Raw genomic sequence first — 16020 nt, forward strand, 5'->3', positions numbered from 1 at the left:
GCCCCCCGTCCGGCCCCCAAGCCCGTCCTGCAGCGGCCTCACCTGGTCAAGTCTGGCATACCAGGTCCTGTAGGCCTTGTTCCCAAATCGAGAGGGCTGGTCCACTGGAGGGGTCTCATCGATCCACCTGTCCAGCGTGTTGAGAAGAACGACCAGTTTCTCAATGGCCTGTGGAGGCAAATAGAGGGGGCCCAGCCACCATGACTAGTCGCCCCATGCTAGAGCCACAGAGGGAAGCCCCAGTGGCTGCTGGACAGTGACCACCAGGCCTGGCACCACTGGCAGCTCCCTGCTGTCCCCCTTTCTTCCCAACTCTCCTGAGCGTGAAGGAGGGGCCAGGGGATCACAGTGAGCCTTCCAGAAAGGGCCCAGCACGAGGCTGAGGGACAGGCACGGCTCCCATGCCCGGCTTCTCCAGCCAACCTGCCCAGGGGTGGGGGCAGCGGCTGCTGGACAAGTGTGCGCAGCAGCCCCGACTTTCCTTACGGCGTTTTATCCAGGTCTTCTGTTTAGTGCACAATACCTGCTCATCACTGAAAACAGAAACGTAAAAAGGGAGAAAACAAAGATGACGAGTAATCCTGCCACCCAGAAATCAACGCCACGAGGTATGCCCTGCGTGCTGTGCATTCACTTTCCACCACTGCACTCTTACTGAAGTCCTACAGCTGCAATGGTTCTTGCTAACCAAAAGAAACCCGAAGAGGATTTTCAGTGCAAAGCATTTTCCCTTTGCACCACTTCTGCTCACAAAAGGTTTCACAGAAACACTACTTTCAGATAGCAGGGGAGTCTGTCTTAACATTTTAACATAAGCTTCCATATCATCATTTTATAGTGTTTTTCACTGCTTATCATGGTTAGAATTTTAAAGGCAGCTGGACCTGGATTTACACCCCAGCTAAGGGACCTCCCTGGTGGCCCAGTGGTTAAGAATCTAAGTCTTCCGATTTAGGGGATGTGGGCTCAATTCCTTATCTGGGAACTAAGCGCCCACAAGCTGTGGCATGCATGCCACAATTAGAAAGAGGCCCCTGGGCTGCAACTAAGACCCAAAACTACAAAAATAAATGTTTTATAAATAAATCCCAGTTAAAACATCATTTGGTTGCTGCAAGACCTTGACCAAGTAACTTCAATTCTCTGAGCCTGTTTGCTCATCTCAAAGATTGGCATAAAAATGGGTAAATAACTCCGAGGGCCACCTCAAGGCCTGAGTGACAAGCCATGAAGCACACCAGCGCAGTGTCTGGCCTAGAGTGACAGGGTACACCTACACACACACATAGACCCTCAAATGGGGTCTTGGGGCACATGCTACTTTGTAGTCTGATCAGCTCCCTCACAACCCTCGTTCCAAGCAACACAGAACCACGACCTTTGTGAAAGCCTCTTATGGGTGAGTGACATTTCACTGTGCCAATATGCTGATTATTTACCCACTCCCTCACTGCTAAACGTTTGGGCTATTCCAGTTGTGAACAACGCCCTTTGTGGGAAGCTGGGGCCACAGGTCCACATGTGGGCAGCGGTGGCTAAGACCTGGCTCTTATCTCTCAGCTCTACCTTTCCCACAGAGAGCAGGCTCTAAGAAGTGGGATCAGTGTGACAGGCCAGGCCGTGTTAGCACACTGAATGTTACTTAACGAGGAAATCAGGTGAGGCTGTCTCTTTCCAGCACAGGCCTGTGAGGGCGGCTCCGAAGGTGCCTGTTCCAGATACGGTACGTGAAACGAGCCAGGACAAAGGTATAGAAGACGTGGGGAGCACGTGACACGGAGACACGTGGAGCAGGTGGCCTGGAAGGAGGGGTCCTGCCCAGAAGCACACCCTGTCTAAGTTCACCGGGTACAAATGGGCTGAGGAGACGTCTCCAGGAGTCCCACGCTGGTGGGAACTTGCAAGGGGCACCCATGGGAACAGCTGTGACTCAGAGGGCAGGGCACGGTCAGGTATGCCACTGCTGAGCCCACACAGAGAAGCGGCCCCGGGAGCTGAGAATGTATTTGCACGGAGGGAAAAGGCAGGCGTGATCTAACAGAGCATGCAGGAGTCCGGGCACCCCCTCCCCACCGCACCGCAGCTCCAGGAGGCACAGACCACACGGCAGTCCACACGAACAGCATGACAGTGGCCCTGGTGCTGCCCTCCCTCACCCACGCCTGGGACCCGGAAGGAGAGGAAAGTTACCTGTAAGAGGAGTCATACCTTTTCTAGTTGGCCACAGGGCCAGGATGACACAAAGCTGCACTGCTGAAACGTGACCCAAAGCACCACCACTGTCTGGCGCTGGGAAGAACTAGGTCACCAGGAAGAGCTGACAGGGTCCCAGCAAACCTGGCTCCACAAGGCAACTGAGCTTTCTGAGGATGGCTTCAGGAATCATGGCCCCAGCAGGCACCAGACTGCCGGCCCCCCGCCACACGGGACAAAGAAGGTGCTCAGAGGTGGGCCGGAGCCAGGCCCCAGCTGCCAGCTCCGCTGGGCCAGTGAATAATTAGAGGCTCCTAGGTCCTCCTGGCGGAGAAGGCAATGGCAAGCCACTCCAGTACTCTTGCCTAGAAAATCCCATGGATGGAGGAGCCTGGTAGGCTGCAGTCCGTGGGGTCGCTAAGGGTCGGACACGACTGAGCAACTTCACTTTCACTTTTCACTTTCACACACTGGAGAAGGAAATGGCAACCCACTCCAGTGTTCTTGCCTGGAGAATCCCAGGGACGGGGGAGCCTGGTGGGCTTCCGTCTATGGGGTCACACAGAGTCGGACACGACTGAAATGACTTAGTAGCAGCAGCAGCAGGTCCTCCTGGCGGAGAAGGCAATGGCAACCCACTCCAGTACTCTTGCCTGGAAAATCCCATGGCTGGAGGAGCCTGGTGGGCTGCAGTCCATGGGGTCGCTAAGAGTCGGACACGACTGAGAGACTTCACGTTCACTTTTCACTTTTATGCATTGGAGAAGGAAATGGCAACCCACTCCAGTGTTCTTGCCTGGAGAATCCCAGGGACGGGGGAGCCTCGTGGGCTTCCGTCTATGGGGTCACACAGAGTCGGACACGACTGAAGTGACGCAGCAGCAGCAGCAGCAGGTCCTCCTGGAGAGGGCTTTCTGAACGCAGGGCGGCCTCTATTGTTCGGCTGGCTGGGGGACAGGGGCTGGAGGGGAAGGAGTTGTGGGTTGAGACCCCCAGGAAGCATAGAGAATCATTGGAGCCATCTTCTTTCTCCTTGGACCAAAGAGTCCTTTTTGGATTTCATGGACCAGTACAATTTTACTTGTCGATTTTAAATTCTGCCTTCATTTTAAAAATCACACGGAACTACAGCAAAATGTAAGCCTCCTATCTACTGTCAGCTTTATTTTACAAAAAAAAAAAACAAACTTTAAAAAAAATTTTAACCCCCTCAAAACAGGACAATTCCAAAAGGAAGGAGAGCCTTCTAAACGTGGGTCTAGACAGCCCCACCCCACGGCCCTCACCTGCTCCCTTTGCTGCAGATGGTCTGGAAGCCGATTCCAGGCCCCTCGGCCCTTTCCCAGTGGAAACTGCATCCCCTGCACGAAGAGCCAGGAGCAAGAAGCAGCAGGGGAGGCAAGCAGCTGCCCCGGGCAGCACAGGAGGCCGCATGCTGGGTGCGGCGCCTTCAGCCACCCCGTCAGCTGGGGGTAGCAGCTGGGAGACCCCCGGAGACCACGCTAGCCACCTCTGTCCCCCAAGTGAGGATGAACCCAGCTCAGGAAGAACCCCAAGTGAAGCAACAACAACATTACTGGAAACTGAAAAACAGCTAATGATAACAATGGCTAATAAATGGTAATGACACCGTGCCAGGCACGGTGCCAAAAACAAACGCCTACACGTAGGATCCCAGTGAATGCTCCCAGTAGGATCCCAGTGAATGCTCCCCAGGGGCCACGAGTAGGTCTGCGGCTCTTCCCACTCGACAGATGAGGAGATGGAGTGTCAGAGGGGACAAGGCCACCCAGCTCAGAAGTGAGAGGTTATCAAAACCTGGTCAGCCTGACTCTAGAACCCCAGCACTCAAGCAGGCTGCAATCCGGACTAAAGAACAGCCTCTGCACTAACACGACGCCTGGCTGGTATGGACAGCTACCATCAAAGTCTCAGGGCTAATTAAGGGACCTGAGAGGGACTTGGCGGCTCAGGAGCTGCTGGGGTAATTACAACGCTCTCCTTTAATTAGCCTTCCCCTGCCAAATTCCCCAGCCCACTGAGCACAGCTGAGTGTTCCTTACCACAGGCTCAAGGAGGCGCCCTCTCTCCCCACAGCCAAAGCCCCAGAGCAGTGACCAGGCCGAAGAGGAAAAAAGAAGCCACTGGTGGACCAGCTCCCTTCTCTTGAAGGCTGTCAATCCCCAACACAGGTCTGGCGTCCCACAGGACCTCGGCCACCCAGCAGCCAGTCAGCAGCCAGGAGCATGAGGCCCATGCCAGCCTTGCGGCAGGTGGACAGACGGCCAGGCCAGGGCCAGGCCGTCCCCAACAGGCCAAAGCTAAGGCTAGACAGCTGGGTGGCCAAGGCATTGAGCGGCTGCTCGGGCCTGAGGTCTGAGATAAGAGAAAGCTCAAGGGAATGCGAGGCTGCCTGGGACAAGACCTCTAGAGAACCCTGGACCCAGAGCTGGGAGGCGGGAGTCCAGCAAGAGCCAGCAGCTGGCGAGACCATACCTTCCCCGAGTAGGAGCTTCCCCACAACTCCTGCCCTCCCTCCATAAACAAGCCTGTCTTTGAAACACAGCCAAAGAGTCCCCACCAAGCAGTGTGTACCCTTCAACTCAGCATCACCACCTCTAGGAATCAATCTTTAGGAAAGAATGCCCACACAGACCTATGTGCAAGGGTGTTCAGAGCAGCAATGTTTGGGGAAATGACCTCAAAGTCTAAGTTGGGGGCTGTTTAAACCAGTGAGGGCATGGCTCAAGGGCAGAGGAGCTCCCGGAGCAGGTCTGGGTGACAGTCCCCACACTGTCAATAGGGGGCTGTCCCCAGGAATCAGTTATGGGGAGGAATATAGGGTGCCGCTGCCGCTGCTGCTAAGTCATTTCAGTCATGTCCAACTCTGTGTGACCCCATAGATGGCAGCCAACCAGGCTCCCCCATCCCTGGGATTCTCCAGGCAAGAACACTGGAGTAGGTTGCCATTTCCTTCTCCAATGCATGAAAGGGAAACATGAACGTGAAGTCACTCAGTCGTGCCTGACTCTTAGCGACCCCGTGGACTGCAGCCCACCAGGCTCCCCCGTCCATGGGATTTTTCCAGGCAAGAGCTCTGGAGTGGGGTGCCATTGCTTTCTCCGTGGAATACAGGGTGAGGCCAAGCATTTTTGTTAGTGTTACACACGTTTCTAACAGTAATCTCTTCATTTGGCATGTTTACTTCTTTTGTGATTGCTTTTAAATTAAAAATTACATGAAACACCAGTTAACAAAAGTGCAGGCTGGGGAATTCCCTGGCAGTTCAGTGGTTAGAACTCCAAGCTTCAAATGCCAGTACCTGGGGTTCAATCTCTCATCAGGGAACTAAGATCCTACAAGCTACAAGGCTTACCCCCACTCCAAAAAAGCAGACTATAAAACAGCTTGTATACCTTGATCCCGATTGTATAAATACACATCTATACAGGCTTTTTTAAAAATTAGAAATATAGACACCACAATGTCAACTGCACACGTGTCTGGGTGATCGTATTTTCTGCACCTGGCCCACCGGTCCCACTGCGGGATCTGGGAGATGTTTTGGGAAAGGCCCCACCCCGACCAGGCCTACCTCGGAGACCTTGTACTCAAAGCTCAGCTTCTTCCCCTTCACACCTTCGTTGAGGGTAAGGATGAATCCGATGTAGTCAGCGTATGCCTGCCAGAGAGGGGAGTGAGGATGTGGAGAAGGTGTCAGACCTCCACTCTCTACACCCCAGCCAGCCCCCAGCTCCGCCCAGTTACCGGAGAGCTCCAAGCTGCCCCCAGCTCCCCACTCGATAGCAGGAGAGTAGAAAGACAACGCCAAATAGCCCACCCTGAGCCTCCACCCAGAACCGCTGGCAGCCCAATGGCCGCAGGAACACTGAGGCCTCCAGCCAGCCTACTGTGCACTCACTCCTGCTGCCGTTTGTTTCTCCACACAGCAATCCCATCACTGTCCTCATCTTACCCACAAGGAAACCAAGGCTTCGGGGGAGTGACTCCTAAGACCAAGCTCTCACCGGACACGGAGCTAGGACCCAGCCAGAAAAACTCCAGAGCAGAGTGGGGAGGGCTCCATCATTACCCTATACCAAGGGTCCGTCCCCTGGGAACTTTCCAAATGTTTCCCCCAACAGGCAGACCAGCTATGTGCCTGTGTGCAGATGCCCTGCCCGCAGGAGATGAAGCTGTTTTCCACCCATGGCCAGGTCTCCCAGCACCCCCATCCCCAGCTTCCAATGGGGCACCCTCTTCCCTTGGGCTGCAGGTTACAGCCAGAACACAGTTAAGAAAGCACTGAGGTGCAGGCCTCTGGAGAGGCAGTTCTTGGGCACTAGCAACTTCCATGTGGTCTTGTTTCTTCTTCATCCCTTTCATCTCTCACTTCCTTTCTTCTTCTTTATCCAAGACTTAAGGATGCCAGTGGGGGGGGGTCTTCCTTGGCAGCCCAGTGGTTTAGACTCTATGCTCCCAATGCCTGCAGGGGGCATGGGTTTGATCCCGGGTCAGGGAACTAGATCTCGCATGGCATGGCCCAAAATAAAAAAACCCGATGCTTGGGGCACCACAGCAAGCCAAGATAAGCCCTGAGAGGTGACTGCTCGGGGTCTGGAAGGGAACATTCCTACGGCGGCCTGTGGAATGGCTGCAGGTGAAGTGCAGGTCACGGAGCGGGCCCACTACATCAGCCACGGCAACACCCCAGCCTAGGGCAAGCCTGAGTCCTCATCCTGACTGCACTGGTGCTCACAACCGCTCCTGCGAAGTACACCAGGATGCAAGGAGAAGCAGCAGCATGAGGGTGTGTCGCTGTCCACGGTCACTGTTCCCACATGGCTCCGGGACTCTCAGTCACTAAAACTTGTGAACATGACTGTGCGAAATCTCTGCCCACACCATCAGCAATAATTGTCATGCCTACGGCTCCGTAAAGCTCACTGTACACCCATGAGCACCGGGCCAAGCGCTTTTCTGGCTTCACATCATTTGAGCCCCCAACCAACCCCATTTTATAGCAGAGGAAACGGAGGTTTGGCCCGGTTAGGCACTGTGCCTAAGTCACAAGAAGAGAACAAGGCAGCCTTGAGGTTCCAGCCCTGAGCTCTCTGTCCCCAGACCCGAGCTCCTGGCCACTGCACTCTGCCACCTGGTGAAGCGCTGTGGTCAACGCACAGCCCCTTGTCTGGCAGCAGTAGTTTCACACATTTGATCGATGAGCTTCCAAGCAAGTGAAAGACTTCCATCAGGCATTGGTCAAAACACACTTCCCAAAAAGTGAGGGTGCCTAGAGCAGGGCTGGCAAACCACTTGCAAAACACCAGAGAGTCAGTATTTTAGGCTCCAAGGGGCACATGTTCTGGTTCACAAATTCTCAACTCTGCTCTTACAGAAAGAAAATAACCACAAACAACATGTAAATTAAATGAGCAGGGCTGTCTTCCTATAAAACTTTACTTACAAAAACAGGAGGGTCAGGTTAGGCTGCCAACCTGTGGCCTGGAGCCCAGCAGCTCAGCCCACGGGGCTCCGAGTCATGGGGTGACGCTCTGGAGCCTCACCTCAACCAGTCACGGTGCCACCAGGCTAAGTGTCTTCACCTCCTGGCCTCAGGCTTTTCACTTTCAAAATGGAGATGACCTCAGAGTCCACCACCCAGGTTTTCTGTGGCAATTAAATGAGCTAAAGTACCTGGCACATTATAAACAGCCCATCTTTTTTGAAAAACATCTAGGGGAAAGCAAGGAACTACAGCCACATTTGGATTCAGACAATCCTGCAGGTTCAGGGAAGAGAAGAACAGTGGTCCTCAACCTGGACGAGATAGCTCCCAGGAGACTTCCCACACACTTGGAGATATTCTTGGTTGTGGTAAGCAGGAGGAGGGCTGCTACCAGCATGGAGTAGGGAGAGGCCGAAACATCCTACAGTGCACAGGACAGCCCCTATGACAAAGGATTATCTATCAACGTCAACAGTGCTGAGGCTGAGAAACTCTAAGGGACAGCAAGCAAGATGATGAAAGGCCTAGAGCCACATACTTTGAACAGCTAAGGGACTAAAGCGTTTATCTTGGTGAAGACTTGAGGGAGAAGACAACTCAGAAAAGATATAACCATCTCCTGATATTCAAAGGGCAGGCTTGTGAAAGAGAAGCCAGGTAGGCTTGTGTGGCCACAGCCCCAGAGAGGCCAGGACATGGCGGCAGTAGGGCTTGGGCTCAAGCTCAACACAGCAGATCCTCACAGAGAACCTGCCAAGCTCACCAGGACCCCTGGCCACCCTTCTGAACAAGCAACACTTCCCACCCCACCTGCCCAGATCAGGTACAGGCAACTGAAAGCAGCTGAACCCAAGGCCATTCCTGAGAACTTGACAGTGGCTTTCTTTTTCATAGTCCTAGTCTTTTCCACAACCTGTACCAGAAGCCTGGAGGGTACAAGCTGTTATCTTCTGCCTACCATGGGGATGAAGTGCAGAAAGTTGGCTGGGATCCCAGTTCCCTGGTGTTTTAGGCTCAGCCACCTCTCTGGCCTGGGGCTTCCCTGGCAATTCAGATAGTAAAGAATCCACCTGCCAAAGCAGGATACAAGTTCAACCCTGGGTCAGGAAGATTCCCCTGGAGTAGGAAATGGCAACCCACTCCAGTATTCTTGCCTAGGAAATCCTATGGACAGAGGAGCCTGGTGGGCTACAGTCTACAGGATCGCAAAAGAGTCGGACATGACTTAGCAACTGAACAACAACAACCTCCTTGCCCTACGTTTCCATGTGGTAAACCTCCTCTCCATGTGATATGTTGATTCCCAGACCTGCTACTTGCAACCAAACATCAAAGGGATCCACCCCATCATTTCAGATGTAGAGTCAATACAATAACACCCAAGGGGCAATGGCTTACAAGAACCAGGAACAGAACTCTCCACGGCTATCTTCACCCTGGCTCCCAGAGACCTTCCCACTTAAGTACCCTGTGTACTGCCCCTGAGCGGGGAGAGACAGCCAGCTCCCCTGTCACTTCTTTCCCTAGCTTCTAAACAGCTCTGGCTCCAAAAGCAAGAAGGGTCAAGAGTTCACAGCCCCACCCCAGCCTAGAAAACCACTTTGAAAAAGCCCACGTCTCTCATGCCAGGTCTGAATCCACAGTGCAGACAACAATGGTACCTGAGAACGCTTCCATTTGCCCATATCTGGAACAGTGTGGATCTCTTTCTTTGGAATGATGAAGTTCTGAGTGGTGAGAGGGGCATCCTCTGAAGAATCTTGACAAAGAAAATGAGAAAGCAATCAGATAAATAAAATCCTTCCCTCCCAACACACACACACACACACACATCCTCTGAAGAATCTTGACAAAGAAAATGAGAAAGCAATAAGATAAATAAAATCCTTCCCTCCCAACACACACACACACACACACACACTCCAATACACCAAGCCCTTGCATAACCAGACATATACTCCCAGGATTAAGTATCGGCTTTTTAAGCCCAATCACTGGCTTCCTATCTCTCCTTACTCTGTCTACAAGGAGCTGGGCAGTGCTGGCAGTGCCCTCAACAACTGATATGTACAGTGGCTCTGCTATGCTCTCTCCTCCTGCTCTCCAACTAGGCAGAAAGGTTAAAAAAGTAAAGCCAAGTTGACCTTTTAGACATAAACGGGCAACTCAAAGAAGAAGAAAAAAAAATGGCCGACAAACAAAATTTAAAAATTACCAACATCCCGAATAAGCAATGAAATGGAAATCAGATGAGACTGCTTTTCTAAATCAGATCGGCAGATTAAAAACATCTGGCACTGATTGGGGACAGGGAGAGAGGAATGCTCCTGCACTGCTGGTAGAGCCTTAGATGGTAGATTCTGCTGAGGGGGCAACTTGGCGCTATCTCTTGAAGTAAAACTATACCCACTAAGCCAACAGTAGGAACCAACTCTACAGATGTGCCCAAAGAAATAGACAAAGACGTATATAAAAGTGCTTACTACATCGAAAAAATCAGAAAAAACCCAACTATCAATCAATAAGGTGACAGGTTAACAATGATATGCCCACACGATGGAAATCTTCCTGGCTTTTTGAAAAGAATAAAATCTAAATTACTGACATGAGAAAAACAGCCTAAATATTAATAAGTGAAGAAATAAAACTGTACCATTCAACATCACAGTAATCCAAGTCTATGCCCCAACCCCTAATGCCAAAGAAGATGAACAGTTCTATAAAGACCTACAAAGCCTTCTAGAACTAACACCAAAAAAAGATGTCCTTTTCATCACAGGGGACTAGAACGCAAAAGCAGGAAGAGATAACTGGAGTAACAGAGAAGTTTGGCCTCGGAATGCAAAATGAAGCAGAGCAAAGCCTAACAGTTTTGCCAAGAGAACACACTGGTCATAGCAAACTCTTTCTTCCAATAACACTAGAGATGACTCTACACATGGACATCACCAGATGGTCAACACCGAAATCAGACTGATTATATTCTTTGCAGCCGAAGATGGAGAAACTCTAAACAGTCAGCAAAAAGAAGACCTGGAGCTGAATGTGACTCAAATCATAAGCTCCTTATTGCAAAATTCAGACTTACACTGAAGAAAGTAGGAAACACCACTAGACCATTTAAGTATGACCTAAATCAAATCCCTTATGATTATACAGTGGAGGTGATGAATAGATTCAATAGATAAATCTGGAAGACAGAGTGCCTGAAGAACTATGGACAAAGGTTGGTAACACTGTACAGGAGGTGGTGACCAAATGCATCCCAAAGAAAAAGAAATGCAAGAAGGCAAAGTGGTTGTCTGAGGAGGCCTTACAAATAGCTGAGAAGAGAAACAAAAGGCAAAGGAGAAAGGGAAAGATATACTCAACTGCATGCAGAGTTCCAGAGACTAGAAAGAAGAGATGAGAAAGTCTTCTTAAGTGAACAATGCAAAGAAATAGAGGAAAACAATAGAATGGGAAAGACTCTTCAAAAAAAACTGGGTACCAAGGAAACATTTCATGCAAAGATGGGCACAATAAAGGACAGAAACAGTAAGGACCTAATAGAAGCAGAAGAGATTAAGAAGTGGCAAAAATAAACAGAAGAACTATACAAAAAAGATCTTCATGACCCAGATAATCATGATGGTGTGGTCACTCACCAAGAGCCAAACATTCTGGAGTGTGAAGTCAAGTGGGCCTTAGGAAGCATCACTATGAACAAAGCTAGTGGAAGTGACAGAATTCCAGCTGAGCTATTTCAAATCCTAAAAGATAATGTTGTGAAAGTGCTGCACTTAATATACCAGAAAAATTGGAAAACTCAGCAGTGATCACAGGACTGGAAAAGGTCAGTTTTCACTCCAATCCCAAAGAAAGGGAATGCCAAAGAAAGTTCAAACTACCATACAACTGTGCTCATTTCACATGCTAGCAAGGTAATGCTTAAAATCTTTCAAGCTAGGTTTCAACAGTACGTAAAACAAGAACTTCCAGATGTACAAGCTGGATTTAGAAAAGGCAGAGGAACCAGAGACCAAATTGCCAATATCCATTGGATCACAGAAAAAGCAAAGGAATTCCAGAAAAACATCTCTTCATTGACTACACTGGAGTAGTCATACTGTGGAAAATTCTTAAGGAGGTGGGAATACCAGACCACCTTACCTGTCTCTTGAGAAACCTGTATGCAGGTCAAGAAGCAACAGTTAAAACCAAACATGGAACAACAGACTGGTTCAAAACTTGGAAAGGAATACGTCAAAGCTATATATATTGTCACCCTGTTTATTTAACTTGTATGCAGAGTACATAAAAAGAAATTCTGGGCTGGATGAATCACAAGTTGGAATCAAGACTGCTGGGAGAAATATCAACAACCTCAGATATTCAGATGACACCACTCTAATGGCAGAAAACGAAGAACTAAAGAGCTTCAACCCAGGTGATGCAGGTTTGATCAAAAAAGGGGGGAAATCAAAAAAGAGGGGAGTGAAAATCAAACCATCAATCCTAAAGGAAATCAATCCTGAAATCAATCCTCTTTTACCCTCATCAAGAAGCTCTTTAGTTCTTCGCTTTCTGCCATTAGAGTGGTGTCATCTGCATCAAAAAAGAGGGGAGTGAAAAACCTGGCTTAAAAAACTAAGATTCAAAAAACTAAGATCACGGCATCCAGTCTCATTATCTCATAGCAAATAGATGGAGAAAAAGTGGAAACAGTGACAGATTTTATTTTCCTGGGCTCCAAAATCACTGCAGACAGTGACTGCAGCCATGAAATTAAGACACTTGCTCCTCGGAAGCAAAGCTATGACAAACCTAGACAGCATATTAAAAAGAGACATCACTTTGCCGACAAAGGTCTGTATAGTCAAAGCTATGGTTTTTCCAGTAGTCACGTACACATGTGAGCACTGGACCACAAAGAAGGCTGAGCACCAAGGAACTGATGCTTTCGAATTGTGCTGCTGGAGAAGACTCTTGAGAGTCCCCTGGACTGCAAGGAAATCAAACCATCAATCCTAAAGGAAATCAATCCTGAATATTCATTGGAAGGACTGATGCTGAAACTGAAGCTCCAATACTTTGGCCACCGGATAGGAAGAGCTGATTCACTGGAAAGGACCCTGATGATGGAAAAGATTGAGGGCAGGAGAAGGGGGTGACAGAGGATGAGATGGATGGATGGTATCACCAACTCGACGTACACGAATCTGAGCAAACTCCAGGAGACAGTGAAGGACAGGGAAGTCTGGCGTGTTACTGTCCATGGTGACACAAAGACTTAGCAACTGAACTTCAACAACATACTAAATACGATATAATCTTACTATTGTTAAGAGAAACTGCTTACGTACTCACATTAACAATACACATACCTATTAGTTCATGCCTTAGAAAAATCTAAAGAGTTAAACACCAAAGTTAATAGTTGTCATCTCTAGGAGGTAAGATTTTTAAATGACTTCCACTTTCTAAACTACATATTACTATTAAAAACTAGCATTATGATACTCTTGTAATCATAAATAACTATTTTAAATGGATTTTCTATATTTTCAGAAGCTGAGGGAAAGAAAAACAGTAACGTGTGTATCCCATTTAGCTGGAATTTATGTTTTGCTGCATAAATCTTTCTGTTTGATTATGGAGCAGTGCCTTCTGAAATCTGAAAAACTGTGAATTCCAAATACACCTATTTTGTAGGTTTGGGAGTTGTGGGCCTGAATCTACTATTGGAGGTGTGTCAGATTAGTAAGACCCCGCCTTTAAAAATGAAAACTCTCAAAACTTCCCTGGTGATCCAGTGGTTAAGAATCTGCCTTCCAACCCAGGTGATGCAGGTTTGATCCCTGGTCGAAGAACTAAGATCTCACATCCCAGGGCTACTAAGCCCATAAGCCACAACTAAGACCCAATGCAGCCAAATAAAAATGTAAATAAAAATGAAAACTCTCAAAAAATAAAGTTTTAATAAATAAATGAAAACTTTCCAAGAAGAGTGATAGACTATCAGTCACTCACAATGTAATATAAATCTGTCCCAATGCCATTCTCCTGAAACCTAGCTCACATCAGTTACATGAACAAAAGAAACAAAGAGCTAAGTAGGTTCTAGAACATGTGACATGTGGGGGACTAGAGCCTTCCTGGAGTGGTCCTGAGGAAAGGAAATGTCCCAGGAGACCTGGAGACTAAAGAGACGCGTGGAGAATGGGGGATGAGAGCAAGGGAAAGCTCTGCCTAATTCAAATTCAACCCAGGGCCAAAAAAAGGAGACCAGAAACATTTCTTCAGCCCACCTGTTTTGCAAGTCCTGTTCCCAGAACCTCAAATTGATGACCCTACTATTAGCAAATTGCTACTTCAAGTAAGATGCTAAATTAAAAGGTTTTTAGGTCAGTCCGGTGACCTAACCACATTGTTTTTATGGGAAAATGTATTCCACATTTCAAATTATCCATTTGCAAATGATCCTCAGGAACAGAGCCCTTTTCTAAATTTCAGAGAACTGTTCCTCTCTGCAAGGGAAGAACCCTCCTGACATTATTTCACAGGGTCTTGTTCTCAGAGGAAAAGCTACTTGGAAGTTCTGCATCAAATCACTGATGAAACACACATACACAATCACCAGAACGTGTAATTCCAAATTAAAAAAAAAAAAAAGCCTTCAGACTTGAAACCATGATCAATGAGGTCAGATCCAGTTTCTCTAGCCTCAGATTACTCCTTCTCTGACAAAGGTGACATAGCACAGCTGGATCCCCAACAACTTCTCAGTATAAGATGGAAATATCCGGGGTTTTGGAGATGTTCCTAAAACCCCTAAGAGTATATTACCATCTACCATTTGGGAACCTGTCTATATGTTCAACTCAAACCACCTTTACTGACTGCCACCACGTCCCACGGTTTGCCTGCATCATCTAGGGAACACGTACTACCAACCCTGCCAAGAAGAGATAAGGAGACAGGATCACAGAGGCCGCAGCTTGCCAGGTGGAGCCGAGTCTATGTTAACTCCAAATTCCAAGGATTTTATTACTTCACTGAGTTAGTAGTTCTTCTATGACTTGTTCCTAAACATCCTGAGTTTCAAACTTCAAGGAAGGACCACCTCCTGGGAACCTGAATCTTCTCAGACATAGAGAATTCCCTGAGCCTATCTCTATCTCTGACTAGGTTCTCGCCCCTACACCTCCCGCCACCCATCTTCAGGGACACATTCATCTCACTGATAATTCTGGTTGCCTCATATACTACCCTGATGTCATTACCAGAACTCCTAAGGGCATATGCACAGAAGTTCTGCACCAAGTAAAATAAGTATCTGGTTTCAGTTGCCTTGACAGACCATACCCAACTCTTTGTCCAACTCTTTTGTGACCCCAAGGACTGTAGCCTGCCAGGCTCCTCTGTCCATGGGATTTTCCAGGCAAGAGTACTGGAGTGGGCTGTCATTTCCTTCTCCAGGTGAACTTCCTGACTTAGGGATCAAACCCCAGTTTCCCGCACTGCAGGCAGACTCTTTTACCATTTGAGCCACCAGGGAAGCCTTGGCAATGTTCTTTTATTGGTGTGTGTGTGTGGAGGGTGGGGGGTGGGGGGTGCGGGGGTATACCTCTTTGATCTTCAAAATTTCTCCCTCCTGAGACCTTCCCACAGATTATAAAAGGCAAGCCAGGGTAGAAGGAATATAGAATGGCTTCAAAACACTGGCTATTTTGAAATAACTGTTTGGCCAACCTATTTACACCTCTTAAAAAATTGTTAAAGTCATCTATCGTCAGTTCTTCTTAACTCAAGGAAGGGGCAGGGGGAGTGGTCAGCAAACACCCTTCCATTCCCCTAGGGAACTGGTCTCTCTAAGAGGATCCTTTCCCTGTGACCTCCATGCCAGTTACTCGAGATGAACTAAAAAGAAACCACAGCCCGTAAATAAAAGTTACAGAAGATGATGCCAGGAAAGTGACTCGTCTCCTTGCACAACCAGCCGTTTTAAATTAGTGGTTTAGACGACCGAGGGGCAGTTTGTCTCGGTAACTTCTCAGCCACCGAAACTCGAGTCCCTTTTCCCGAGGGGAAGAGAAGGGAGGTGATGAGCGGAGGGAGGCTGGCAAAGGGGGTCGAGGCAAGCCCTACGGAGCACCAGCCCCCACCCCCAAGGCAGGGTCTAACACAGACTGCAGCCCCCGTCCGTGCGGCGGGGGTGGGGGGGTGCTTCCCCGCCAGCTCAGAGCTGACTTGAGCCCGAACAGCCGAGATGTGGAGAAGGCCTCCCCGTCCGGCCGCGGGGCTCTGCCCACCCGACCCCTCGGGCCGCTCAGGCT

At 49.0% G+C, this 16020-nt stretch overlaps 1 protein-coding gene across 1 annotated transcript in view; it reads right to left on the bottom strand.

Annotated features, from left to right (window-relative positions):
• PTPA (protein phosphatase 2 phosphatase activator) overlaps positions 1-16020 on the bottom strand; it is a 35167-nt gene that overhangs the window by 18601 nt on the left and 546 nt on the right. The window contains exons 2-4 of the mRNA XM_055399038.2: positions 9364-9461; positions 5789-5875; positions 43-168 (exon numbers count right to left, since the gene is read on the bottom strand). Of these exons, the coding sequence (XP_055255013.1) occupies positions 43-168; positions 5789-5875; positions 9364-9461 (311 nt within the window). The remainder of the gene's footprint in view (positions 1-42; positions 169-5788; positions 5876-9363; positions 9462-16020) is intronic.

The sequence above is a fragment of the Moschus berezovskii genome, chromosome 11 (assembly GCF_049115385.1).
Source record: "Moschus berezovskii isolate FMDL1 chromosome 11, NW_MosBer_1.0, whole genome shotgun sequence".
In the NCBI taxonomy this organism is placed as follows: Eukaryota; Metazoa; Chordata; class Mammalia; order Artiodactyla; family Moschidae; genus Moschus; species Moschus berezovskii.